Raw genomic sequence first — 21,822 nt, 5'->3', positions numbered from 1 at the left:
TTTTGCATTTAAAAAATCATCGGCCGGGCATGGTGGCTCACGCCTATAATCCCAGCATTTTGGGAGGCTGAGGTGGGTGGATCATGAGGTGAGCAGGTTGAGACCAGCCTGGCCAAGATGGTGAAACCTCGTCTCTACTAAAAATACAAAAATTAGCTGGGCATGGTGGCGGGCGCCTGTAATCCCAGCTACTCAAGAGGCTGAGGCAGAAGAATCGCTGAACCTGTGAGGTGGAGCTTGCAGTGAGCCAAGATTGCGCCACTCCACTCTAGCCTGGGCAACAGAGCAAAACTCTGTCTCAAAAAAAAAAAAATTGGACTGGGCATGGTAGCTCATATTGTAACCCCACCTGAGTTCAGGAGTTCAAGACCAGCCTGGGCAACATGGCAAAATCCCCCTCGCTACTAAAAATATAAAAATACAAATATAAATAAAATATAGATATAAGTTTTTTGCAGTCATATAAAATATAAAAAATTGAGCCGAGCATAGTGGCGGGCACCTATGGTCCCAGCTACTCAGGAGACTGAGGTTGGAAGAATCGCTTGAGCCCAGGGGGCAGAGGTTGCAGTGAGCAGAGATCGTGCCACTGCACTCCAGCCTGGGTGACACAGTGAGACTCTGTCTCAAAAAAAAAATCCAAAACCAAAAAATCTTAAAAGTAATTAATGAAGAAAATGTTCCAATAAGATTGTGATAGAAAACCAGGTTTGGAAACTAATGGTCACTAAGACACTTCAAACCATCAAAACTGTGAAGAATGTTTGCCTTCTGAAGTTCTGAAGTACTTGAAATATTTTCTTGTAAGTCTGCCTGAATGGGTGACTGGTAAGGCATCCCTTTTTCAAGTGTAGTCATTGAAGTAAAAACCTCTCCACAGATCAACTGCTCTTTTTTTTTTTTTTTTTTGAGACAGAGTTCACTCTTATTGCCCAGGCTGGAGTGCAATGGCATGAACTCGGCTCACTGCAACCTCTGCCTCCCGGGTTCAAGCGCTTCTCCTGCCTCAGCCTCCCGAGTAGCTGGGATTACAGGCATGCGCCACCATGCCTGGCTAATTTTGTATTTTTAGTAGAGACAGGGTTTCTCCATATTGGTCAGGCTGGTCTCGAACTCCCGACCTCAGGTGATCTGCCCGCCTTGGCCTCCCAAAGTGCTGGGATTACAGGCGTAAGCCACCGCACTCAGCATCAACTGCTCTTAAACTCAGGCTGCTCATTCAAATCAAGTGGGAAGATTAAAAGATTACCAATGTCCAGGCTCCATCCAAGAACTATTAAATCAGAAGCTTAAAAGCTCTCCAGGTAAGCAGCTGGGATGAACACTGTTGTTCCAGAAGATCCTGCTACTCATAGTTTCAGCAGCATGACCTGGAAGCTGATGACGACTGCAGATGCTCTAGCCTCCCCCAACCTACTGAATCAGATTTTGAATATTGGACAAGAGCCTCCAGTGATTAGACACACATTAAATGGAGACGCACTGCTCTAGACGGTAGCTTACAAACAGGCCACTGTTTCTCAACCTTTTCAGGACAGTCATCTGTGCAGTTGTTTAAACCAGATCCTAAGCTCCTTCCTCAGTGGCTCATGCTACAAAGCTGGACTGGGGCCGCATGGTTTTAAAAAATTTCCATGTCTTCCCCAACTAGTGAGGTTGAATATTTTACACTGTTAGTTCATTGGTGAGTTTTCTTATAGATGGTCTTTCACAAAAAAAAAGAACCAAATGTATTGGCAAATATCCCATCCATCACCCAGCAGAGAAGGCTGTACAGAGACGAAGAGCACTGCAGTCAGTGAGAGGTGTGGAGGGTGTCCTCTCCTGACCACTTAACTCCAGGTGGATTCCATGGAGTCCCCACTGTGACATTCCCATTGGATACAAGCAATCAATCCTCCCTCCTTGGAAAGCAGTCATTTCAGTCATTAAGATGAGTTTAGAACCCAAAGTAAACAGTTCCTGCAAATACAAGATGACTTTACTCATGGAAAGTTGTGTATCTACTCAGGCACAACCTCCCAGAACAGCGATGTCTTCCTGTGCCAGCAACAGCTCCTAGGTCTCTCTGTGTGGTACATACTCCACAGGGCCACATACCATCCTATGTGTTTACCGGGAAGTGGGATGAGAGAAAGGTTTGTCAGGAGGAGAATGAAAAAGAGAAGGAAGAGACCTGTGGTACTGGAATAGCCAGCTCTGACCTTGTGGGAAAGTGAAGTAGACAGTTCCTTGTTCTTACCCAAACTGACTGCAGGTCCCCCCTAAATACAAATGGGGCTTTTCCTTCTTTCTCCTATTTATTGAGCTCCTCTTAGAAGCCAGCCACCGTGCTGGGTACTCAGGAACAATGGGCAAAAACAGCATCCTTTAACTTCATAGAGCTGTAGGTTGCAGAAACTCACATTAACGAAATGATGATACAAAACAACAACGAACTTGCCATTGCAGGAAGCGCTGTGAAGAGGGGCAGACAGTGCAATGAAAACTCACAAGGACACCTGACTTAGCCTTGGGAAAGCTCGCAACTTAAGTGGTACCTGGGGCCTGGCACAGTGGCTCAAGCCTGTAATCCCAGCACTTTGGGAGGCTGAGGCAGGCGGATCACTTGAGGTCAGGAGTCCAAGACCAGCCTGGCCAACATGATGAAACCCCGTCTCTACTAAAAATACAAAAACTAGCTGGGCGTGGTGGCGCACGCCTGTAACCCCAGATACTTGGGAGGCTGAGGCAGGAGAATTGCTTGAACCTGGGAGGCGGAGGTTGCAATGAGCCGAGATCACACCACTGCACTCCAGCCTGGGTGACAGAGTGAGACTCAGTCTCAAAAAAAAAAAGCAGTACCTGGGGTAAGATCTGACTGATGAAGTGGAGTTAATTATACTTGTGCAGCTAGAAGCTAAAAGGACTTCCAGACAGGAGCCTGTGGCAGGGAGGTCAGTATGGCCAGAGGGGTGGGACACAAAGCTGCAGTCAAACCATGAAGGGCCTTGAGAGTGCTTGTTGAGGGCTCTGTTCTATGCCAAGAACAGCGGGAAGCCACTGAAGCCAGAGACAAGTGCCATGAGATGCGTGTGGAGTAGCCTGCTTGGCATGCGACATGGAGAATGGATGCTGGGGCACCAGCGGATGGGGGAGACCATGGAGCAGCGACTACAGTGGTCCGGGGGGAAACAAACCACAGCTTTTCCTGTATATTTCTGACATGCTAACACCTACGCAAATGCCAGCTAATTAGTATGTGGCAGGATTTTTTTTAAAAACAATTCTGGGAACTTACGTTAGTATCAACATCTTATTACAAACAATCATCTCCTAGGAGCAGGGGTTTCTAACTTCTTTCTGAGCAAGAGCTAGCTTTATCCTTTCAAGCTTTAAAACCAGGAAAGAGAAAAGAACAGGGTGTGGCTGACAGTGAGGTCCTTGGTGGGGGTCAGGATCCTGGCAGGCCCTTCCCCACTGCCCCCACAGCTCACACTGTGAAGGGGCTGCAGGGCGAGGGGGAGGGGGGCCAGTGGCAGCAACCTGATGAATATTGAGAGTGATCAGAATCAAAACTGATTACTGAAGAGGCCTATCAGAACCATGATACAAAAAGCTCTACAAAAATACAAAGTTTTATGAATCTGTTAGCAGGGTGTTAGGGAGTATGTTCCAAAATGATAATATTCAAGTTTCTGAAAACAGATTATACAGTCATGTTTTAAAAATGTAGGTCAACCAGGCGCGGTGGCTCACGCGTGTAATCCCAGCACTTTGGGAGGCCGGGGCAGGCAAATCACTTGAGATCAGGAGTTCAAGACCAGCCTGGCCAACATTGTGAAACCCCGTCTCTACTAAAAATACAAAAATCAGCGGGGCGTGGCGGCAGGCGCCTGTAATCCCAGCTACTCAAGAGGCTGAGGCAGGAGAATCACTTGAACCCAGGAGGCAGAGATTGCGGTAAGCCGAGATCGTGCCACTGCACTTCAGCCTGGGTGACAGAGTGAGACTCAGTCTCAAAAAAAAAACGTAGGTCAGATCATGTCTGCCTCTGCTCAGCGTCCCTCTCACTGTCCTCCCATCAAAGTCTCTGGGCCCATCATCTCCCACTCCTCTCCCTAGCTTGCTCCTCCCCTATCCCTGGGCACCTTGCTGTTCCTCACACAGGCCTTTGCCCTTACTCCTCCCTCCACCTGGAATGCTCCTCCCTCGGGTGTCCTCTGACTCAACCTTTCACTTCCTTTACGACTATGCTCACAAGCCACCACGCAAAACCTTACTTCCACCACGCAAAACCTTCCCGACCAACCCTCCCACCATCGCCTCCAGCACTCCCTAACCACGTGCTGGATCTGTTTTTCTCCATGGCACTTATCTTTTAACATGTTATAATTTACTTCTTTATTCTACCATCATCTTCCTCCCTCCAGAATGATAGCTCCAAGAGGGCAGAGCTTTTCAGGTGCCCTGTTGACTGCTGCCATCTCTAATAGCTAGGACACTGCCAAGCACATGGTAGGCACTCAAAAATTTTTGGTGAATGAATAAAAGAAGTGCTCGATAAAAGGGAAGAAAAAGGCCAGGCGCGATGGCTCACGCCCGTAATCCCAATATTTTGGGAGGCCGAGGCGGGTGGATCACGAGGTCAGGAGATTGAGACCATCCTGGCTAACAGGGTGAAACCCTGTCTCTACTAAAACATTAGCCAGGCGTGGTGGCAGGCGCCTGTAGTCCCAGCTACTCAGGAGGCTGAGGCAGGAGAATGGCGTGAACCCAGGAGGCGGAGCTTACAGTGGGCCGAGATCACGCCACTGCACTACAGCCTGGGGGACAGAGAGAGACCCTGTCTTAAAATGAACAATAAATAAGTACGTAATAAAAAGCTAGTATTGATGTGGAGAAAGAAACTCTCATACACTGCTGGTAGGAATGTAAAATGGAACAGTCTCTATGAAGAAGTCTGTAAGTTCCTCAAAAGGGTAAACACAAATTTCCACAGGATCTGGCAGTCCACTTCTAGGTAATATACCCAAGAAAAATAAAAACATACATCTACACAAAAATTTATAATTGAATGTTCATATCAATATTATTCACGGCCAGGCACGATGGCTCATGCCTGTAATCCTAGAAGTTTCAAAGGCCAAGGTGAGAGGATCGCTTGAGCCCAGGAATTCAAAACCAGCCTGGGCAACATGGTGAAACCCCATCCCTACAAAAAGCAGAAAAATTAGACAGGCATGGTGGTGCACGCCTGTGGTCCCAGCTATTCAGGAGGCTGAGGTGGGAGAATCACTTGAGCCGCGGAGAAGGTTGCAGTGAGCTGAGATGGCACCACGACACTCCAGCATGGTATAGCATGGGTGTCAGAGCAAGACTCTGTCTCAAACAAAAACAAAAAACATTATTCAAAGAGCCAAAAAGTGAAAATAACCCAATTGTCCGTCAACTAATAGATGGATAAATTAAATGTGCTATATCCACATTATGGAATATTACTTGGCAATAAAAAAGAATGAGATTCTGATACAAGCTGCAAAACAGACTTTGAAAACATCATGCTAAGTGAAAGAAGCAAGTCATAAAAGATCACATATGATATGATTCCATTTATATGAAATGTTCACAACAGGCACATCTATAGTGATAGAAAGTAGATTAGCGGTTGTCTAGGACTGGGGAGGAACAGAGATGAATTTGGAGAAAATGGGGAGTGACAGCCCATGGGTATGGAGTTCCTTTTTGGGATGATGAAAATGTTCTAAATTGACTGTGGTGATGACTGCACAACCCTGTGAATATACTAAAAAACACTGTACACTTTCAATGGGTGAATTGTACAGCATGTGCCCAGCCTGGAAAGCTTACCTCTCACAGACTTTATAGCCTTCGTTGACACTCACTGCTTTGTACTTCACGTTGCCTTTGGTCCGTTCCAGTTCCCAACACCAGTCCTTAAGTGTGTCAAACATTACGGTATGGTTCTTGGGATCAGTGACTAAGAGAACAAAATGTAAAAGACAATAAAATCTTTCCATGAAGCACTGGTACTTTTATTATGTGAAAGTCCTTCCTTAGGTTTTGGTTTCCTCCACTAAGCCCATTTTTATCCAAGCAGAATGAATCGATTGCTTAATCCTAACCTTGTTCCATTTTTTGTCATTAATCCAAAATTATGACTGAGTCTCTTTTTTTTTTTTTGAGATGGAGTCTTGCTCTATTGCCCCTGCTGGAGTGCAGTGGCCAGTGGTGCCATCTCGGTGCACTGCAACCTCCGCCTCCCAGGTTAAAGTGATTCTCCCGCCTTAGCCTCCTGAGTAGCTGGGACTACAGGAATGCATCATCACATATGGCTAATTTTTGTATTTTTAGTAGAGATGGGGTTTCACCATGTTGGCCAGGTTGGTCTCAAACTCCTGACCTCAAGTGATCCACCTGCCTCAGCTGCCCAAAGTGCTGGGATTATAGGAGTGAGCCATCATGCCTGGCCAGCTCTGTCTTTTTACATTGTAGGAACTGAGTTCCATTCCTTGGAAAAGTAATTTATAGCTCCATTTCTAGTCATCTGACCATGAGTTAATTTATATAACACAAAAAGATCATGTGAAGCACTAAAAGACAGGCTTGGCTCAAATGCTAAAGTGACAAAATATTTTTAGCCCCGCCAATGTGTGCATAAGACGGCCAACTAATTTGAATAGTATCTCAGGATCTTCAATGTAAATCCTCCTTCAGTTTGAAGATGCACTGCTTGTAAGAGGATTTGTCTAGTGTGACAACTGGTTCCTGAAGGCCATAAACAGATGATAGCCATGGTGAGGATCAGGGCCTGCTAGCCAAGGGCTGAATCATGGTTATGGGTATGCACTTCTATCTCCAACCCAGCCCTGCCACTACCTGCTAGGACAAAATGCCCTGGAGCACCGCTCTTGCAGCCTAGCAGATGTGTCCTTGGTCTTCTCCCAAGCCACAGCACTGCTTGCCGGGTATTTACACGTGTACCACAGTAGTCTTGAGTATATACACAAATTCTATCACAAATAGTTCAAGTCTTTGCATATCTGAAAAACCAAGCCTTCTGGGAAAAACAAAGGGTTTACAAAAACTACCCCAGCTCCTTTTCATAAAACCAGATCATAGCAAAAATAAGAATAATGATGACGATAATAGTGCTTATATAGCACTTACTAGGTATTAGGTACTGTTCTGAGCGTATTACTTTTTTTTTTTTTTTTTTTGAGACGGAGTCTCGCTCTTTCGCCCAGGCTGGAGTGCAGCGGCGCGATCTCAGCTCACTGCCTCCCAGGTTCAAGTGCTTCTCCTGCTTTAGCCTCCTGAATAGCTGGGATTATAGGCACCCACCAACATGCCTGGCTAATTTTTGTATTTTTAGTAGAGATGAGGTTTCACCATTTTGGCCAGGCTGGTCTTGAACTCCTGACCTCATGATCCACCCACCTTGGCCTCCCAAAGTGCAGGGATTACAGGCATGTACCACCATGCCCAGCCTATATTACATTTTATTAACTCAATCCTCACAACCCTATAGAATAGATAATACAAAAGGTAAGATCATTTCCTCCATTTTACAGATATAGCACAGAAAGGTCAAGTAACTTGCCTACGTCACAAAGCTAAGCAATGATGGAACTGGGATTCAAACCCAAGAAACTATAAAAGAAATTTCCGTAAAGTTCTAATCCTGCCCCTCCAAACCCCACCAAAAAAAAAAAAAAAATTCCCCATGGATATAAGATAGTAACAACATTCCCATTTACCACAGTAGGCCATCTTCTAGGCAATACAAGGAAGTCCTTCCCTAAAATGCCATGTCATAAACATTTAGGACCTTCCAACCAAAACACATTTGTGAATTATGAAGCCAGGGAATAATTAAAGGTATTCAAATTGCAAAACACCCACCTCTACAAACCCCTAATGAAAAAGTTATTTGGTCAATTACCATCTATGAGTTATAAACTTTACTTCTCAAAACAAATGAGGGCTGGAAGGAAGTAGAAGAAGAGTGGAATTAAATCATAATAAAAGATGCTATTGGCCGGGCGCGGTGGCTCACGCTTGTAATCCCAGCACTTTGGGAGGTCAAGGCGGGCGGATCACGAGGTCAGGAGATCGAGACCACGATGAAACCCCGTCTCTACTAAAAATACAAAAAAATAAGCCGGGCGTGGTGGCGGGCACCTGTAGTCCCAACTACTTGGAGAGGCTGAGGCAGGAGAATGGCATGAACCCGGGAGGCGGAGCTTGCAGTGAGCCGAGATGCGCCACTGCACTCCAGCCTGGGCGACAGAGAGAGACTCTGTCTCAAAAAAAAAAAAAGATGCTATTAATACAAATCCTGGGCCTCTGGCACAAAAAGCCACCAGAAGGTAATGAAACTGCCAAGGTCGATCAAGGTAAGGGTTTTGGCATGCTGATCCACATATGTTGGCAGGCCGAGAAAGTGTCCTATGCTGGGTACAGAACAAAAATCAGGATACAAGGAAAATCAGAATTCCTGAAAATAGAATACAATTTTGCAAATGTGCACTCAATAAATGTTTATATAAATTATAGCAATCAACAAGCCGTATTTGTATATGTCATATTGCCACAAACTCTTAAGTCAACACCCAGTTAATCAGCACTTGTATATATAGCTACAGTAAAAATCTATCATTCACAAAGATAAACTGAATGAATTAAGGGATAAATTTTATGTTCAACCTAATATTACTAGGAAGTGTATTTTATGTCAGTATAATTCTCTAAGCATAATCTGTCCTCAATAATATGCAGTTTTACCCTCAATTAACTCCCAATTAATGACTGCACCTTACATGCCATCCATTAACAATTTATAATTCTCACAAGACTTAATGCTGCTATTTTTAAAATAAGAAAGCAGAGGTTTTCTTATTTTAATAGAGTTAAGTGTCATCCCCAGGATCACACAGCTAGAAAGCAGCAAGGCCAGGATTTGAACACAGGTCAAATGGACACCAAAACCTATCTATACCTTTTCTATGAAATCACCATAGCTCCCAAAATGCAGCATGCTCTCTGAGATAGCCCCATCTCTGTACACGCCAATCCCTCTGCCCAAAATACTCCTTTAAGCCTACCAGATGCTCCACTATCTGCTAAGGCCCAGACTTCTCCCCCTGATAGTCCACCCTCCCCCAGAGGGTGGGCGCCTCCACAGAGGACACATCACTCAGCTTCCTCTCCTATATGACTTTACGCTTTTTTTTTTTTTTTTGACTTTATGATTCTTGAGGGCAAGGATTTAGTCCTGTTTATCTCCATGTACCCACAGAGCCTGGCTCACAGCAAGCAGTCAAAACATATTTACTAAAAGAATGGATAGTGACAAAGCAACTCTGCCTTCCAGAAAGCCTTATGACAAAGCCTTGTGTGCTTTTAAAAGAAACTGCTAGGCTGGGTGCGGTGGCTCATGCCTGTAATCCCAGCACTTTGGGAGGCCAAGGCGGGCAGATCACTTCAGGTCAGGAGTTCGAAACCAGCCTGACCAACATAGTGAAACCTTGTCTCTACCAAAAATACAAAAATTAGCCAGGCGTGGTGGCATGCGCCTGTAATCCTAGCTACTTGGGAGGCTGAGGCATGAGAATCACTTGAACCTGGGAGGTGGAGGTTGCAGTGAGCTGAGATCCCGCCACTGCACTCCAGCCTGGGTGACAGTGTAAGAGTTGTCTCAAAAAAAAAAAAAAAAAAAAACCCACCACCAACAAAAAAAACTGCCACTTCCCTGACAAAAAGTACATGGGACTCAGGATCACTAAACATCAACTTCATTTAAGAGTAATGGATGGAGCCAGGCGAGGTGACTCACACCTGTAATCCCAGCACTTTGGGAGGCCAAGGCAGGAGGATCACGAGGTCAGGAGTTTGAGACCAGCCTGGCCAACATGGTGAAACCCCGTCTCTACTAAAAATACAAAAAGATTAGCTGGGCATGGTGGCGCACACCTGTAATCCCACCTACTCAGGAGGCTGAGGCACGAGAATTGCTTGAACCTGGGAGGCAGAAGTTGCAGTGAGCCAAGATCACACCAGCACACTCTAGCCTGGGCAACAGAGCAAGACCCTGTCTTGAAGGAAAAAAAAAAGAGTTAACGGACGGGCCCTTGAACCTGTAATCCCATCACTTTGGGAGGCCGAGGCGGGTGGATCACCTGAGGTAAGGAGTTCAAGACCAGCCTGGCCAACATGGTGAAACCCCGTCTCTACTAAAAATACAAAAATTAGCCAGGCGTGGTGGTGTGTGCTTGTAATCCCAGCTCCTTGGGAGGCTAAGGTGGGAGAATTGCTTGAATCCGGAAGGTGGAGGTTGCAGTGAGCCAAGATCGTGCCACTGCACTCCAGCCTGGGCAACAGTGGGAGACTCCATCTGAGAGGAAAAAAAAAAAAAAAGAGTAATGAATAGAACAAGTGAACAGACTGAGGTGAAAGAACAAGAGGAAGAAAACAGACATCTGTGAAAACACGTCCAATGCTAGGCATTGTTAATGGCTAATTCAGATGACCAGTTTTGTTCTTAAAAGATTGCTCTCTTTTTCACCAAACTGAATGAAAAACATTTGGAACTTTAAGTTTTGTCTTACTAAATTAGTTGCTAGATGTGCTTTTCTTATGTATAACTGTCCCATTTTCCCTAAAATATTTGCTATAAAGTATGCTCTGGCTGTTAAAAAACTTTCTAGAATGCAAGAAATTCTCTATGGTCTTATGAAATAAAATCAAGTGTATTTAAATAGAAAAAAGAACCCAGGGACAAACATGGTTATTTTAAACTTTTCTCAATTTTGCTTCCCTATAGTCTCATATTCCTAGTTATAATATATTAATCTTCTTTCTTTCTTTTTTTTTTTTTTTGAGATGGAGTCACGTTCAATTGCCAGGTTGGAGTGCAGTGGTGCGATCTCGGCTCACTGCAACCTCCATCTCCCAGGTTCAGGCGATTCTCCTGCCTCAGCCTCTCAAGTACCTGGGATTACAAGCACGCACCACCATGCCCAGCTAATTTTTGTATTTTTAGTGGAGACGGGGTTTCACCATGTTGGCCAGGATGGTCTTGATCTCCTGACCTCGTGATCCACCTGCCTCCGCTTCCTAAAGTGCTGGGATCATAGGCATGAGCAACTGTATCTGGACCTTGATCTTATCTTTCATAAGATGCAACCAAACAATCCCTTGCAAAAAGTAAGCAAACAAACCTAAAAGAAGGTAAACAAAGATCACAGAAGGCCTGGCCCAGTGGCTCACACCTGTAATCCCAGCACTTTGGGAGGCCGAGGTGGGTGGATCACTTGAGGTCAGGAGTTTGGAACCAGCCTGGCAAACGTGGAGAAACCTCATCTCTACCAAAAAATACAAAAATTAGTCAGGCATGGTGGTGAGCACCTGTAATCCCAGTTATTCAGGAGGCTGAGGCATGAGAATTGCTTGAACCCTGGAGGGGGAGATTGCAGTGGGCCAAAATCACACCACTGCACTTCAGCCTGGGCTACAAAGTAAGACTCCATCTTTAAAAAAAAAAAAAGATCACAGGAAAGAAAATGTAGATATCTGAATGAATCACTCAAGCAAGGGGTGACCAATTGGTAGAGGAGACAGGAAAAAACAAAACAACCCATAGATGGGTTTTCCCCCAGTGGCTTCAGGTGGGAATTGGAAGGCTTCTGCTTACCCTCAAATGAGAACCCACAAGATATTTACCTGTATTGTTTTGTGCAGCAGTCGCATAGGAAAACAGAAACAATCGTTTAAGCAGTTTAGGAGCCTGGGTATGATGAATTATGCCACTGACAATCTAAAAAAGAATCGAACAATGGATATAGTTATGCTTTTGACAGATGAACACTAACAGAGACAAGAGTCAAGGTGTCTAAGTTCTCAGTCATGCCAAAGGGGTTCCAATGGACAACATATTAATTCTCATTTGAGATCTGTATCTATGACATTAGCTTTTGGAATAATGGCAAATCAACAGGATGCTAACCATTTTGTCAGGTTTTCTTTCTTTCTTTTTAAAAAATTTTTATTATGTTTATTTTTATTTTTAATTTTTTATTTTTTTTTTGAGACAGAGTCTCGCTCTGTCGCCCAGGCTGGAGTGCAGTGGCGCGATCTCGGCTCACTGCAAGCTCCACCTCCCGGGTTCACGCCATTCTCCTGCCTCAGCCTCCCGAGTAGCTGGGACTGCAGGCACCTGCCGCTACACCCGGCTAATTTTTCGTATTTTTAGTAGAGATGTGGTTTCACCGTGTTAACCAGGATGGTCTCGATCTCCTGACCTCGTGATCCGCCCACCTCGGCCTCCCAAAGTGCTGGGATTACAGGCATGAGCCACCGTGCCTGGCCTCTTCTTATTTTTATAACTTTTTTTTTTCTGAGACAGTCTCGCTCTGCTGCCCAGGCTGGAGTGCAGTGGCATGATCTTGGCTCATTGTAACCTTCGCCTCCTGGGTTCAAGTGATTCTCCTGCCTCAGCCTCCCAAAGTGCTGGAATTATAGGCACGAATCACCCTGCCCGGCCTATTATTATTATTATTAAGACAGAGTTTCACTCTTGTTGCTCATTGCAACCTCCACCTCCTGGGTTCAAGCGATTCTCCTACCTCAGCCTCCTGAGTAGCTGCGATTACAGGCATGTGCCACCAAGCCCAGATAGTTTTTTGTATTTTTAGTAGAGACAGGGTTTCGCCATGTTGGTCAGGCTGGTCTCAAACTCCTGACCTTAGGTGATCTACCCACCTCAGCCTCCCAAAGTGCTGGGATTGCAGGCATTGGCCACCATGCCCAGCCCAGTTTGTCAGGTTTTCTAAGAACTCTGAATTTCTAGGGAAAAATTTAAAACAGTCTAATTTCTCAAAAACAAAGTGCTAAAAAACCTAAGTGCCACATTAAGTCAGATACTCCAAAACTCTGACATGTCAAAGACTTACAGCTGATATCGGATGATAACCAAGACACAGCTGTTCTGATCCATTGTGGAGGCCTTTAGGACCTTCTTATGGAAGATAAATCAATCTATCACGCTTTCTGTTTCGTGTGAAACTAAAGTATATTTGGTTAAGTGACTAAAACCATTGTTCAAATTGAAGTTTCTGCCTTCTCAGGAAATTTTCTATATCTATACTATTCTTTTGTTGCTCAGAATAGATATCAGTCATGTTTATTATTCTAACTGAACTACCACACTACTTAAAGAAAATTAAAGAGTTACCACTAAGTGTGCAAACTCACTGCAGCCAAGACAACATACATGAACAGGCCTCCTGCTAGGTTTCCTCTGATGTATTTATACCATCAGAGGGCAAAGTCCGAGATCAATATCTTAGTAAGAGAAATCTTGGATACCACTGCACTTCAGCTGGGGCGACAGAGTGAGACTCCGTCTCAAAAAAAAAAAAAAATCTTGGAAATTACAACAAACATCAAATTGATACAACCACTTTCTAAGTTCACCTAGTTGCATATCTCAACTTGCTGTGGCAACCAGGAGATTACGTTTACTTAGTCTCCAAAAGCATTCCTGATTATTTGGCTTTGCTCATCTGACCTGTATACTTCCTCCTTTCGATGCACAACCACTACCTCCCAGAGGTAAACTCATTTACTCATGAAAGTTGGAATTCTCCATCACTACTGTCTTTTGGAAAGACTGTCAGAGGTGGGAGAATAGGGATAAACTTTGAGCTGTCTCATCCTTTCTTCATTTTCCCCTACCGCCTCCTGACCTGGTTTACCACCTCCCACCATTTAGTGGCTCCAGGAATAAAAACATTATCAATTGAAGTATTAAAAGTAGCATGTGCCAAGATGATACACAGGCATGCTTTATCAAATTACTTTTCACATTCTAATAAAAGAATACGGGATTACAACCAATTTCAAGTTCACAGAGTGAAAGCCTCCCCTCAACCTTCATGCAACGTAAGCAAAAACTAGAGCTAGTGGGGAAAACCTGATGGGAAATAAAACCTAAAAACACATGCAACTAGTTACCCTTTTGACTTCCTCTTCCTTTGTGTACCTCAGACAAAACTGGAACACTCGAAGGTCTTTGCAGTGGATGATGAGCTTCTCAGGGTATTTCTTCAGTTGTCCAAAGAGAGTTTTCTTTTTCTCATCAAACACTACAGATCAGCAATGAAATCAGGAAGGGAAATTATGTTACACAGCAATAAGTGAATGCTAAAGAAACGAAGTAGATGATCAACTTCTAGGGATACTTCCCAAGAATGAGAGGAACGGTGCTGCCTGACTTTTAAGTGACTGCCAAAGGAAACCCGATCTCTTCCAGCAGGGGCCCTGGCTCTCTGAGAGCAGTCAGCGTGCTTTACTCCTCTGGAGTAAGCACAAGAACAAACAGACTGGCCACTGTTGGCAGAACTGATTCCAGTGGCCCAAAGAAAACCCACTCTGAAAGCTGAGCTTATAAAAGATGAAAGGGAAATGACTAGAGACATGCTTTCATGACAGTCAACTCCTGGGTTTACAGCTAGGACTCCTCCTGAGACCCCCTCACTGTCCCAGAATGTGGACCCACTCAGCACCTAGTAGTCTTGAGAACATCATAAATGATCACTGAATGATTTCTGAAGATGCCTCGAATACAAAAATAGAGAAGTGGAACAGAGAGAGGCTTGGCAGGAGAGGCTTGTTTAGTCAGCAGAAAAGACATCCTAATGCAATACAACAGACCTTTTTATCAGAGCAGCCTATAAAGTAAAACCTACACAGCTAACTGATATCAAAAAGTCTGATCAACATCTAGCATATAATGGTGTCGTGTGAAGTATCAGAAAGAACAGGTTCCAAGTTCAAGTCCAAACTCCTCTAGCTAAATGACCTTATATAAACCACTTTACATCTCAATTTTAGCATCTGTAAAACAGATTTAAACAAGATGACATATATGAAAAAATTTTTAAAAATTATAAATGGTCATAAAAATATTATTATCATTATTAGCTATACTCTCAAACATTGCCAACGCCCCAGGGAAAAACAGATACTTACCTCCATAAATCTGATCAACACAGTGGAGTGTAATGTCATTTTCTCCTATAACCTTATTCTTAAATTGAGTTTCCTAGAAGATTCAAAAGAAACAACTGTGACTTCTCCGCACACTGTTAGACATTTATAGGCAGAGTAAATCACCATTCTCTACTTGGATATTAAGAAAAATGGGGGGCCGGGCACAGTGGCTCACGCCTGTAATCCCAGCACTTTGGGAGGCCGACACAGGCAGATCACGAGGTCAGGAGATCAAGACCATCTTGGCTAACATGGCAAAACCCCACGTCTACTAAAAATACAAAAAATTAGCTGGGTGTGGTGGTGGGCGCCTGTAGTCCCAGCTACTTGGGAGGCTGAGGCAGGAGAATGGCGTGAAACCGGGAGGCGGAGCTTGCAGTGAGCCAAGATCGCACCACTGCACTCCAGCCTGGGTGACAAAGTGAGACTCTGTCTCAAAAAAAAAAAAAAAAACAATTGGGGAAATGCAGCGATATTCCTAAAAAAGGGACAATGAAGTGTGTGAGAAAAGCTCCTGAGATTCATTCTGAGACAGGGTTTAGTTCTATCCCTTAGGCTAAGCTGGAGTGCAGTGGGGTGATCTTGGCTCACTGCAACCTCCGCCTCTCAGGCTCAAGCTAACTTTGCACCTCAGCCTCCTGAGTAGCTGGGACTACAGGCACACTCCGCCACTCTCGGCTAATTTTTGTGTTTTTTTAGAGACATGATTTTGGCATGTTGCCCAGGCTGATCTTGAACTCCTGAGCTCAAGCAATCCACCTGCCTCAGCCTCCCAAAGTGCTGAGATTACAGGTAAGAGCCACCACGCCTGGTCCAGAACATGCCATTTCTAGGCCCCTCCTAGGCAAACCCACCATGCCACACACAATCACTTTGAGAAGTGTGGGGAAGTTATGTACAGGTTAACATTTCTCCACACAAATGTGAATAGGGGATTGACAGAGCTACCTGAAGTCAGCTTCAGGAAGAACAAGAGATTCAAGTTTCTGGTGAATGCTCTCTTTGTACAGGACTATGAACCAAGCCCAAGGCCAGATGGAAGAGGCAGTACTGGTGCTGCTGTTTAAAAAACAAGGGTGATCTGGGACAGTTGGCACATTGGGGCCAGCATGTGCCTTGGTTGGGTTTCCACTAACATATGGTGCTCTCCTAGTGGTATGGGCAGTTGTCTCCTTACTTGATTGCTCATTCTTCATGAATAGGAACAAATTTCACAAGGCCACTGCTACTAGGTTCAGATTAAACACAAGGTGAGCGGGTGAGGCGGCTCATGCCTGTAATCCCAGCACTTTGGGAGGCCAAAGTGGGTGGATTTCTTGAGCTCAGAACTTCGAGACCAGCATGGGCAACACGGCAAAACCCTGCCTCTACCAAAAATAACAAAATTAGCCAGACGTGAATGTCACATGCCTATATGGTCCTAGCTACTTGGGAGGCTGAGGTGGGAGGATTATTGGAGCCACGACTGCGCCACGGCACTCCAACCTGAGTGACAGAGTGAGACCCTGTCTCAAAAAAAAAATAAAAATAAAAAACAAAACAAAAAACAGAGTGAACCGAAATTCAAAGGCTGCATTCACCATTGGTTTCATTACTGAACTCAGTTCCTGGGTTTAAGGAAGAGCTTAGTATAGAGAAAACGTGAGGAACTAGTATATTTGGAAGATGTTATTCCAGTGAGTGATATATATTGCACTGAAATACAGAAGAAAATTAAAAGTTGATAGTGTCAACACATTAGGTCAAAAGCAAACCAGTATGACATGAGGCACGGGTGAGAAATTTCTAAACAGTCCTGCCACTGAAAGGAGATCCTGAAGGACAGACAGCAGGCCAGTGATGAGAAGGACTCTGTCCTTTGTGTGTATTTATGTGGGGTGGTGGGGAGGGTGGGGATGATAGGAAGTGGAGTAACTGAGTAGCTGGGGGGAAAAAAGACAACAGAGCTACAACTGTGCTATTCCCCCCAAACTTCACCAAATGCAGTTCACACATGCAGGATTTCTGTCCTTTGTGTTTATGTGTGTTAGGGGGTAGAGTAATTGAGAAGCTGGGAAAAAAAAAAGACAACAGAACCACAACTACACTGTTGCCCGCAAACTCTGCCAAATGCAGCCCATACATACATCATTATCCAATGCAGATTCATCATCACCCAAGAAGGCAATCTTGAAGTCTGTGCAGACAAGCCTCCCATAGACCCCATGCTGACAGGAATCTTCCTGGACATACTTCAGTACTGTGCTGGCTTCACAAAGCAGCTGTTCACCTGGTGGAAACCAAAACAGGTCCTCCTTAGAGTTCTCAGGGAACATACAATATGCAAACACTAAAGGCTTTCCAGCCCTATTTACACAAGGACAAGTATACAATACAACATGGGGCTTCAGAACTTTACACTTTTCAGCACGGCAGGAGCTGCAAAAACATAGGAGAGAAGATGAGGCAGAGTGGAAACCACCAAGAAGTGAAATTGAAATGGCTCAGATACACCTCCATGCAGGACATTTCTCTATCTTCTCACTGGTTGGAAATTTCCAAATAGGTACTAATGATCTGAGCTGCACTTTCACGCAGAAATCTTAGTGTTTTCATTACTTTGACCCAAGCAGATGTTCCATAGAAGCAACACCCTAAGTCAACACAGATGGGCTTGCCCCAGTTTGCCCTAAAAAAACGCAGATCCCAAGCCTACTTTCCTGTGAGAGGGGGCAGCTTCTAATACTGGAAGTGCTGAGAGAGAGTGGCAGTGCCTCCCTGGCAATGGGACTTCCAGGCAGCTTCCATAGATCCAAGAGGTGCTGCAGCCTTCCACAGCATGACCACCCTTGTTCTGGCTCCACGCTGGGAGGAAAACAGAGGTCAGAGGTTTGTGGGGAAAAAACGTGTTTCCTCTCTTTCTTAGTTAAGCGTATTTCCTTTCAATGTGTCACCTCTCCTCCTCCATCTGCAGCACCCAGCCGACGTGAGAAGCTGCAGCCCCTGGAGACAGAAAGTATCCCTCCTTGCAGTCAAAAAGATGAGGATTAAGGAATAGGTCAGTATTCTCTGCCACCTGGAAGCATAGGAGCTCACGGGGCAGGCAAAAGAGAAGACTATGGGGGAAATGAAAAACTAAGTATAAATGTTTTGCAACAACAACAAAAAAAACCCAAAGGATTTTTCTTTTCATGCAACAGATCACCATCTTCTCCTTGGAATCTCCCACTTGATAGCTCCTTCAACGTCTTTAAATTTACTTTTTGGCTCAAAATTTATTTAGTCTACCTTTCAATACGAAAACGAACAGTTTCAGACACTCAGAAGGGACACATATTATGGTGTTGTTCCCTCATCTTTCAAGGGGTTAATTACCTCTGGCTGAAACACTAAGGAAATACCGGAAGATGGCTCAGTCACTAGGTCAGCCTCTCAGTGATCTCTTAACTAAAGAGATCACAGTTTGAAGGCAATAATGAAGACAGGGCCTCATTAGGGTTTAAAATAGTCCCAGAAAAAGGGTCTCTGCCAAGTCCACGGGGGAAGACATGTAAGCAAGGCTTCCTGTGCTTTCACCTCCCAACATGAAACACCTTTTAACGGTGAGGCTCTCCCCAAGACCAGGCCAGCCCTGTCCCATCCTCATGTACTAGAGGCCAGAAATTAGCATGCACTAGCTAATACAACATTCCTGGTGAGGCCCTCTGCAAACATGGCATGCTGTGCCATAATCAGCTGGTTTATACCAGATCACAGAGTCTAGAAGCACAAGAGTTGGGAGCTAGAAATGATCTTTGTCTAGTTTGTCAAACTAGGCTCAGAGAAGTTAACTGTGAACTCACCGCTGCACACCCACACCTAGATGAGACTGTGAAGTAATTCAGGAGGGGGGAGAATATGCATAATGCTAAGCTAAAAATAAAATTTCCGAATCTATAACCCCAAGAAGAGAAAAACAAGAGGAGATAAGGTTTAAGTCATCATTATAGAAAAAAAGCCTTTGACATTTAAAAACATCAAAAAAAGTTATAGAATTCTTTTACCAAATAAGGTGGATCAGTTTGAAACTTGCACAGATTTATATCCCCTCAATAAACTGGAATAAAATAAAAAGCGGCAGAATAAAGCCTGTATTGTTTTGGGGAAACGTACCTAAAAAAACTTATTTTAAAAAAGCTATTTTGAATTAAGAAAAAGAAAGTAGAGGCCGGGCGCGGTGGCTCACGCTTGTAATCCCAGCACTTTGGGAGGCCGAGGCGGGTGGATCACGAGGTCAGGAGATCGAGACCACGGTGAAACCCCGTCTCTACTAAAAATACAAAAAATTAGCCGGGCGTGGTGGCAGGCGCCTGTAGTCCCAGCTACTTGGAGAGGCTGAGGCAGGAGAATGGCGTGAACCCGGGAGGCGGAGCTTGCAGTGAGCCGAGATCGCGCCACTGCACTCCAGCCTGGGCAACAGAGCGAGACTCCGTCTCAAAAAAAAAAAAAAAAAAAAAAAAAAAAAAAAAAAAAGAAAGTAGAAAAAGAATTAAATACATGGATCACAGAATATTCCATATATGGAGAGGATACACCACCAAGTAGTTTCTATTCCTGAATGTGGAAATGATTAAAACTTAACTTAAGCTAAAGTCACTGTCCTCTATCTCAAAAATATTCAACCAATCCAGGCTCCTTCACAATGACTGCAGGGTGAAGTGCTGGCAGCCCCAGGGCTGGTAAACCCCAGCATCCCCAGTACACGTGCTCACATGCACAAGTGGGTATGGACCAAGAGGTAAAGCCACCCATGAATGGTTGCCTTGGGAGGCCATGGCAGTTGAATTGTTTTCCTCAATTCCCTACAGATTGGGGATCGACATAAAGATTGGGGATCAGCATACTGGAAGAGGCCATTAGAATGGCCTGAAAAAGTCCTCATTTGCTTGTGAAAGCAGTGAGAATATTCCAGGTTTATTTTCATCAGTTTGGGGGAAGAGGAAACAAGAAAAATTCTTTGCAGATGTTGTAATACTCAGACCCAGGTGTGTAGTTATTGAACTAAAAACCTTGATATGTCTGTTCAATTCATTACTGTTATATGTGAGAGGATGAAAACAAAGGAGTTTAAATATAGCAAGGCTAGGGATGATGTAATTTATCATTGGCTTTGCCTTGCATGGGAGTTACTATGCTAACATGACAGTTACCTGGCAACAAGTGAAGAGTTACTTCCTTCTCTGTTACTTCCTTTTCGTTTGTGTGAATTTCCTAAAAGAGAAGAGCAAAGGATATTTTTCTTTGTTTAAGGGTTTAAAATGAATAACATTAAGCCATGCTTTCAGAATGCACACTAAAATATCACATACCCTCAGAAGCTTTTTGTTTATGTTACAAGCTACATTTTTTTTTTTTTTTTTTTTGAGACAGAGTCTCACACTGTCACTAGGCTGGAGTGCAATGGCACGATCTCAGCTCACTGCAACCTCCGCCTCCCAGGTTCAAATGATTCTCCTGTCTCAGCCTCCCGAGTAGCTGGGACTACAGGCGTGTGCCACCACGCCCAGCTAATTGTTTGTATTTTTAGTAGAGATGGGCTTTCACCTTGTTGGTCAGGATAGTCTCTTGACCTTGTGATCCGCCCGCGTCAGCCTCCCAAAGTGCTGGGATTACAGGCGTGAGCCACCGTGCCCAGCCCAAGCTAGACACTTTTTAAAAACGTTTTTAACTAAAGGAAGATAGAAAATTCCAAGTTATGGATATTTAATGTATCAAACTAATTATTTAGGACTGATAACTAGTAGCTGTCCCAAGTAGAGGGGGAGAAGTAGGCACTCCTTATCTCTCCTTACCTAAGGAACAACCTGAAGTGTCACACAGCAAAGCAAGGCTGCTCAAACACAGAATCAGAAATAAAAGAGATGGCCCGGCGTGGTGGCTCACACCTGTAATCCCAGCACTTTGGGTGGCCAAGATGGGCAGATCACTTGAGGTCAGGAGTTCGAAACCAGCCTGGCCAACATGGCAAAACCCCGTCTCTACTAAAAATACAAAAATTAGCCAGGCATGGTGGTGAGTGCCTGTAATCCCAGCTACTTGGGAGGCTAGGGCAGGAGAAACACTTTAATCCGGGGGGCAGAGGTTGCAGTGAGCCGAGATTATGCCACTGCACTCTGGCCTGGGTAACAGTGAGACTCTGTCTCAAAAAAAAAAAAAAAAAAAGAAAGAAAGAAAGAAAAGAGACAACACGCCACAGCATGATCCCCTCTCCTTCCAGTGAGGATCAAGGGTTGAAAGCAAAAGATGATGTGTTCTTGAGAGAATATGGACACATGAATAAGGCCCAAAGGTAAGAATAGGAAAACATAAATGTATCAAGTCAGTATTGATCCAGCTAACCTATAGCACACCAGGGCTCAGTAAAGAGAGCTGGAACATTCTTTGTCCATTCAAAGTTACCTAAAACCACAAGACAGTGCCAAGGGATACAGTCATTTCTAATAGAGAATCAAGGCCAGGTTCTGGGTCACTGCTTCTCAGTAAAAATATATTCAAGTGCCTCTATTTGGGGCTCAGTATTTATTGGATATTCAAAGATAATTAATTACAAACATTTAATGAATTAATAGACCAAAGCAATGATCATATATGGCGGTTAACATAACAAAGAGAGGCACCATAGGCCTCCTAATAAAGTGTACCACACCATCCAGGAAGTGTTCTTGCCAAAATATCTAACCTCAATCTCCTTGAACTTCCATGGCAATCAGCCAATTTATCAGAAACACTGGGACAGAGAAACATGTCAAA

The 21,822-nt window shown here is 44.2% G+C and overlaps 1 protein-coding gene across 6 annotated transcripts in view; it reads right to left on the bottom strand.

The window, feature by feature from the left end:
* MTMR12 (myotubularin related protein 12) overlaps positions 1-21,822 on the bottom strand; it is an 87,827-nt gene that overhangs the window by 30,318 nt on the left and 35,687 nt on the right. For all 6 annotated transcript variants that reach the window (XM_055245686.2, XM_055245687.2, XM_055245689.1 and 3 more), the window contains exons 2-7: positions 20,223-20,283; positions 17,181-17,323; positions 15,034-15,106; positions 14,017-14,147; positions 11,725-11,818; positions 5,851-5,980 (exon numbers count right to left, since the gene is read on the bottom strand). In XM_055245686.2, coding sequence (XP_055101661.1) covers positions 5,851-5,980; positions 11,725-11,818; positions 14,017-14,147; positions 15,034-15,106; positions 17,181-17,323; positions 20,223-20,283 — 632 coding nt within the window. The remainder of the gene's footprint in view (positions 1-5,850; positions 5,981-11,724; positions 11,819-14,016; positions 14,148-15,033; positions 15,107-17,180; positions 17,324-20,222; positions 20,284-21,822) is intronic.

The sequence above is a fragment of the Symphalangus syndactylus genome, chromosome 16, assembly GCF_028878055.3.
Source record: "Symphalangus syndactylus isolate Jambi chromosome 16, NHGRI_mSymSyn1-v2.1_pri, whole genome shotgun sequence".
In the NCBI taxonomy this organism is placed as follows: domain Eukaryota; kingdom Metazoa; phylum Chordata; class Mammalia; order Primates; family Hylobatidae; genus Symphalangus; species Symphalangus syndactylus.
The sequence above is the reverse complement of the archived record's forward strand: the minus strand, read 5'-3'. Positions and strand labels throughout refer to the sequence as shown.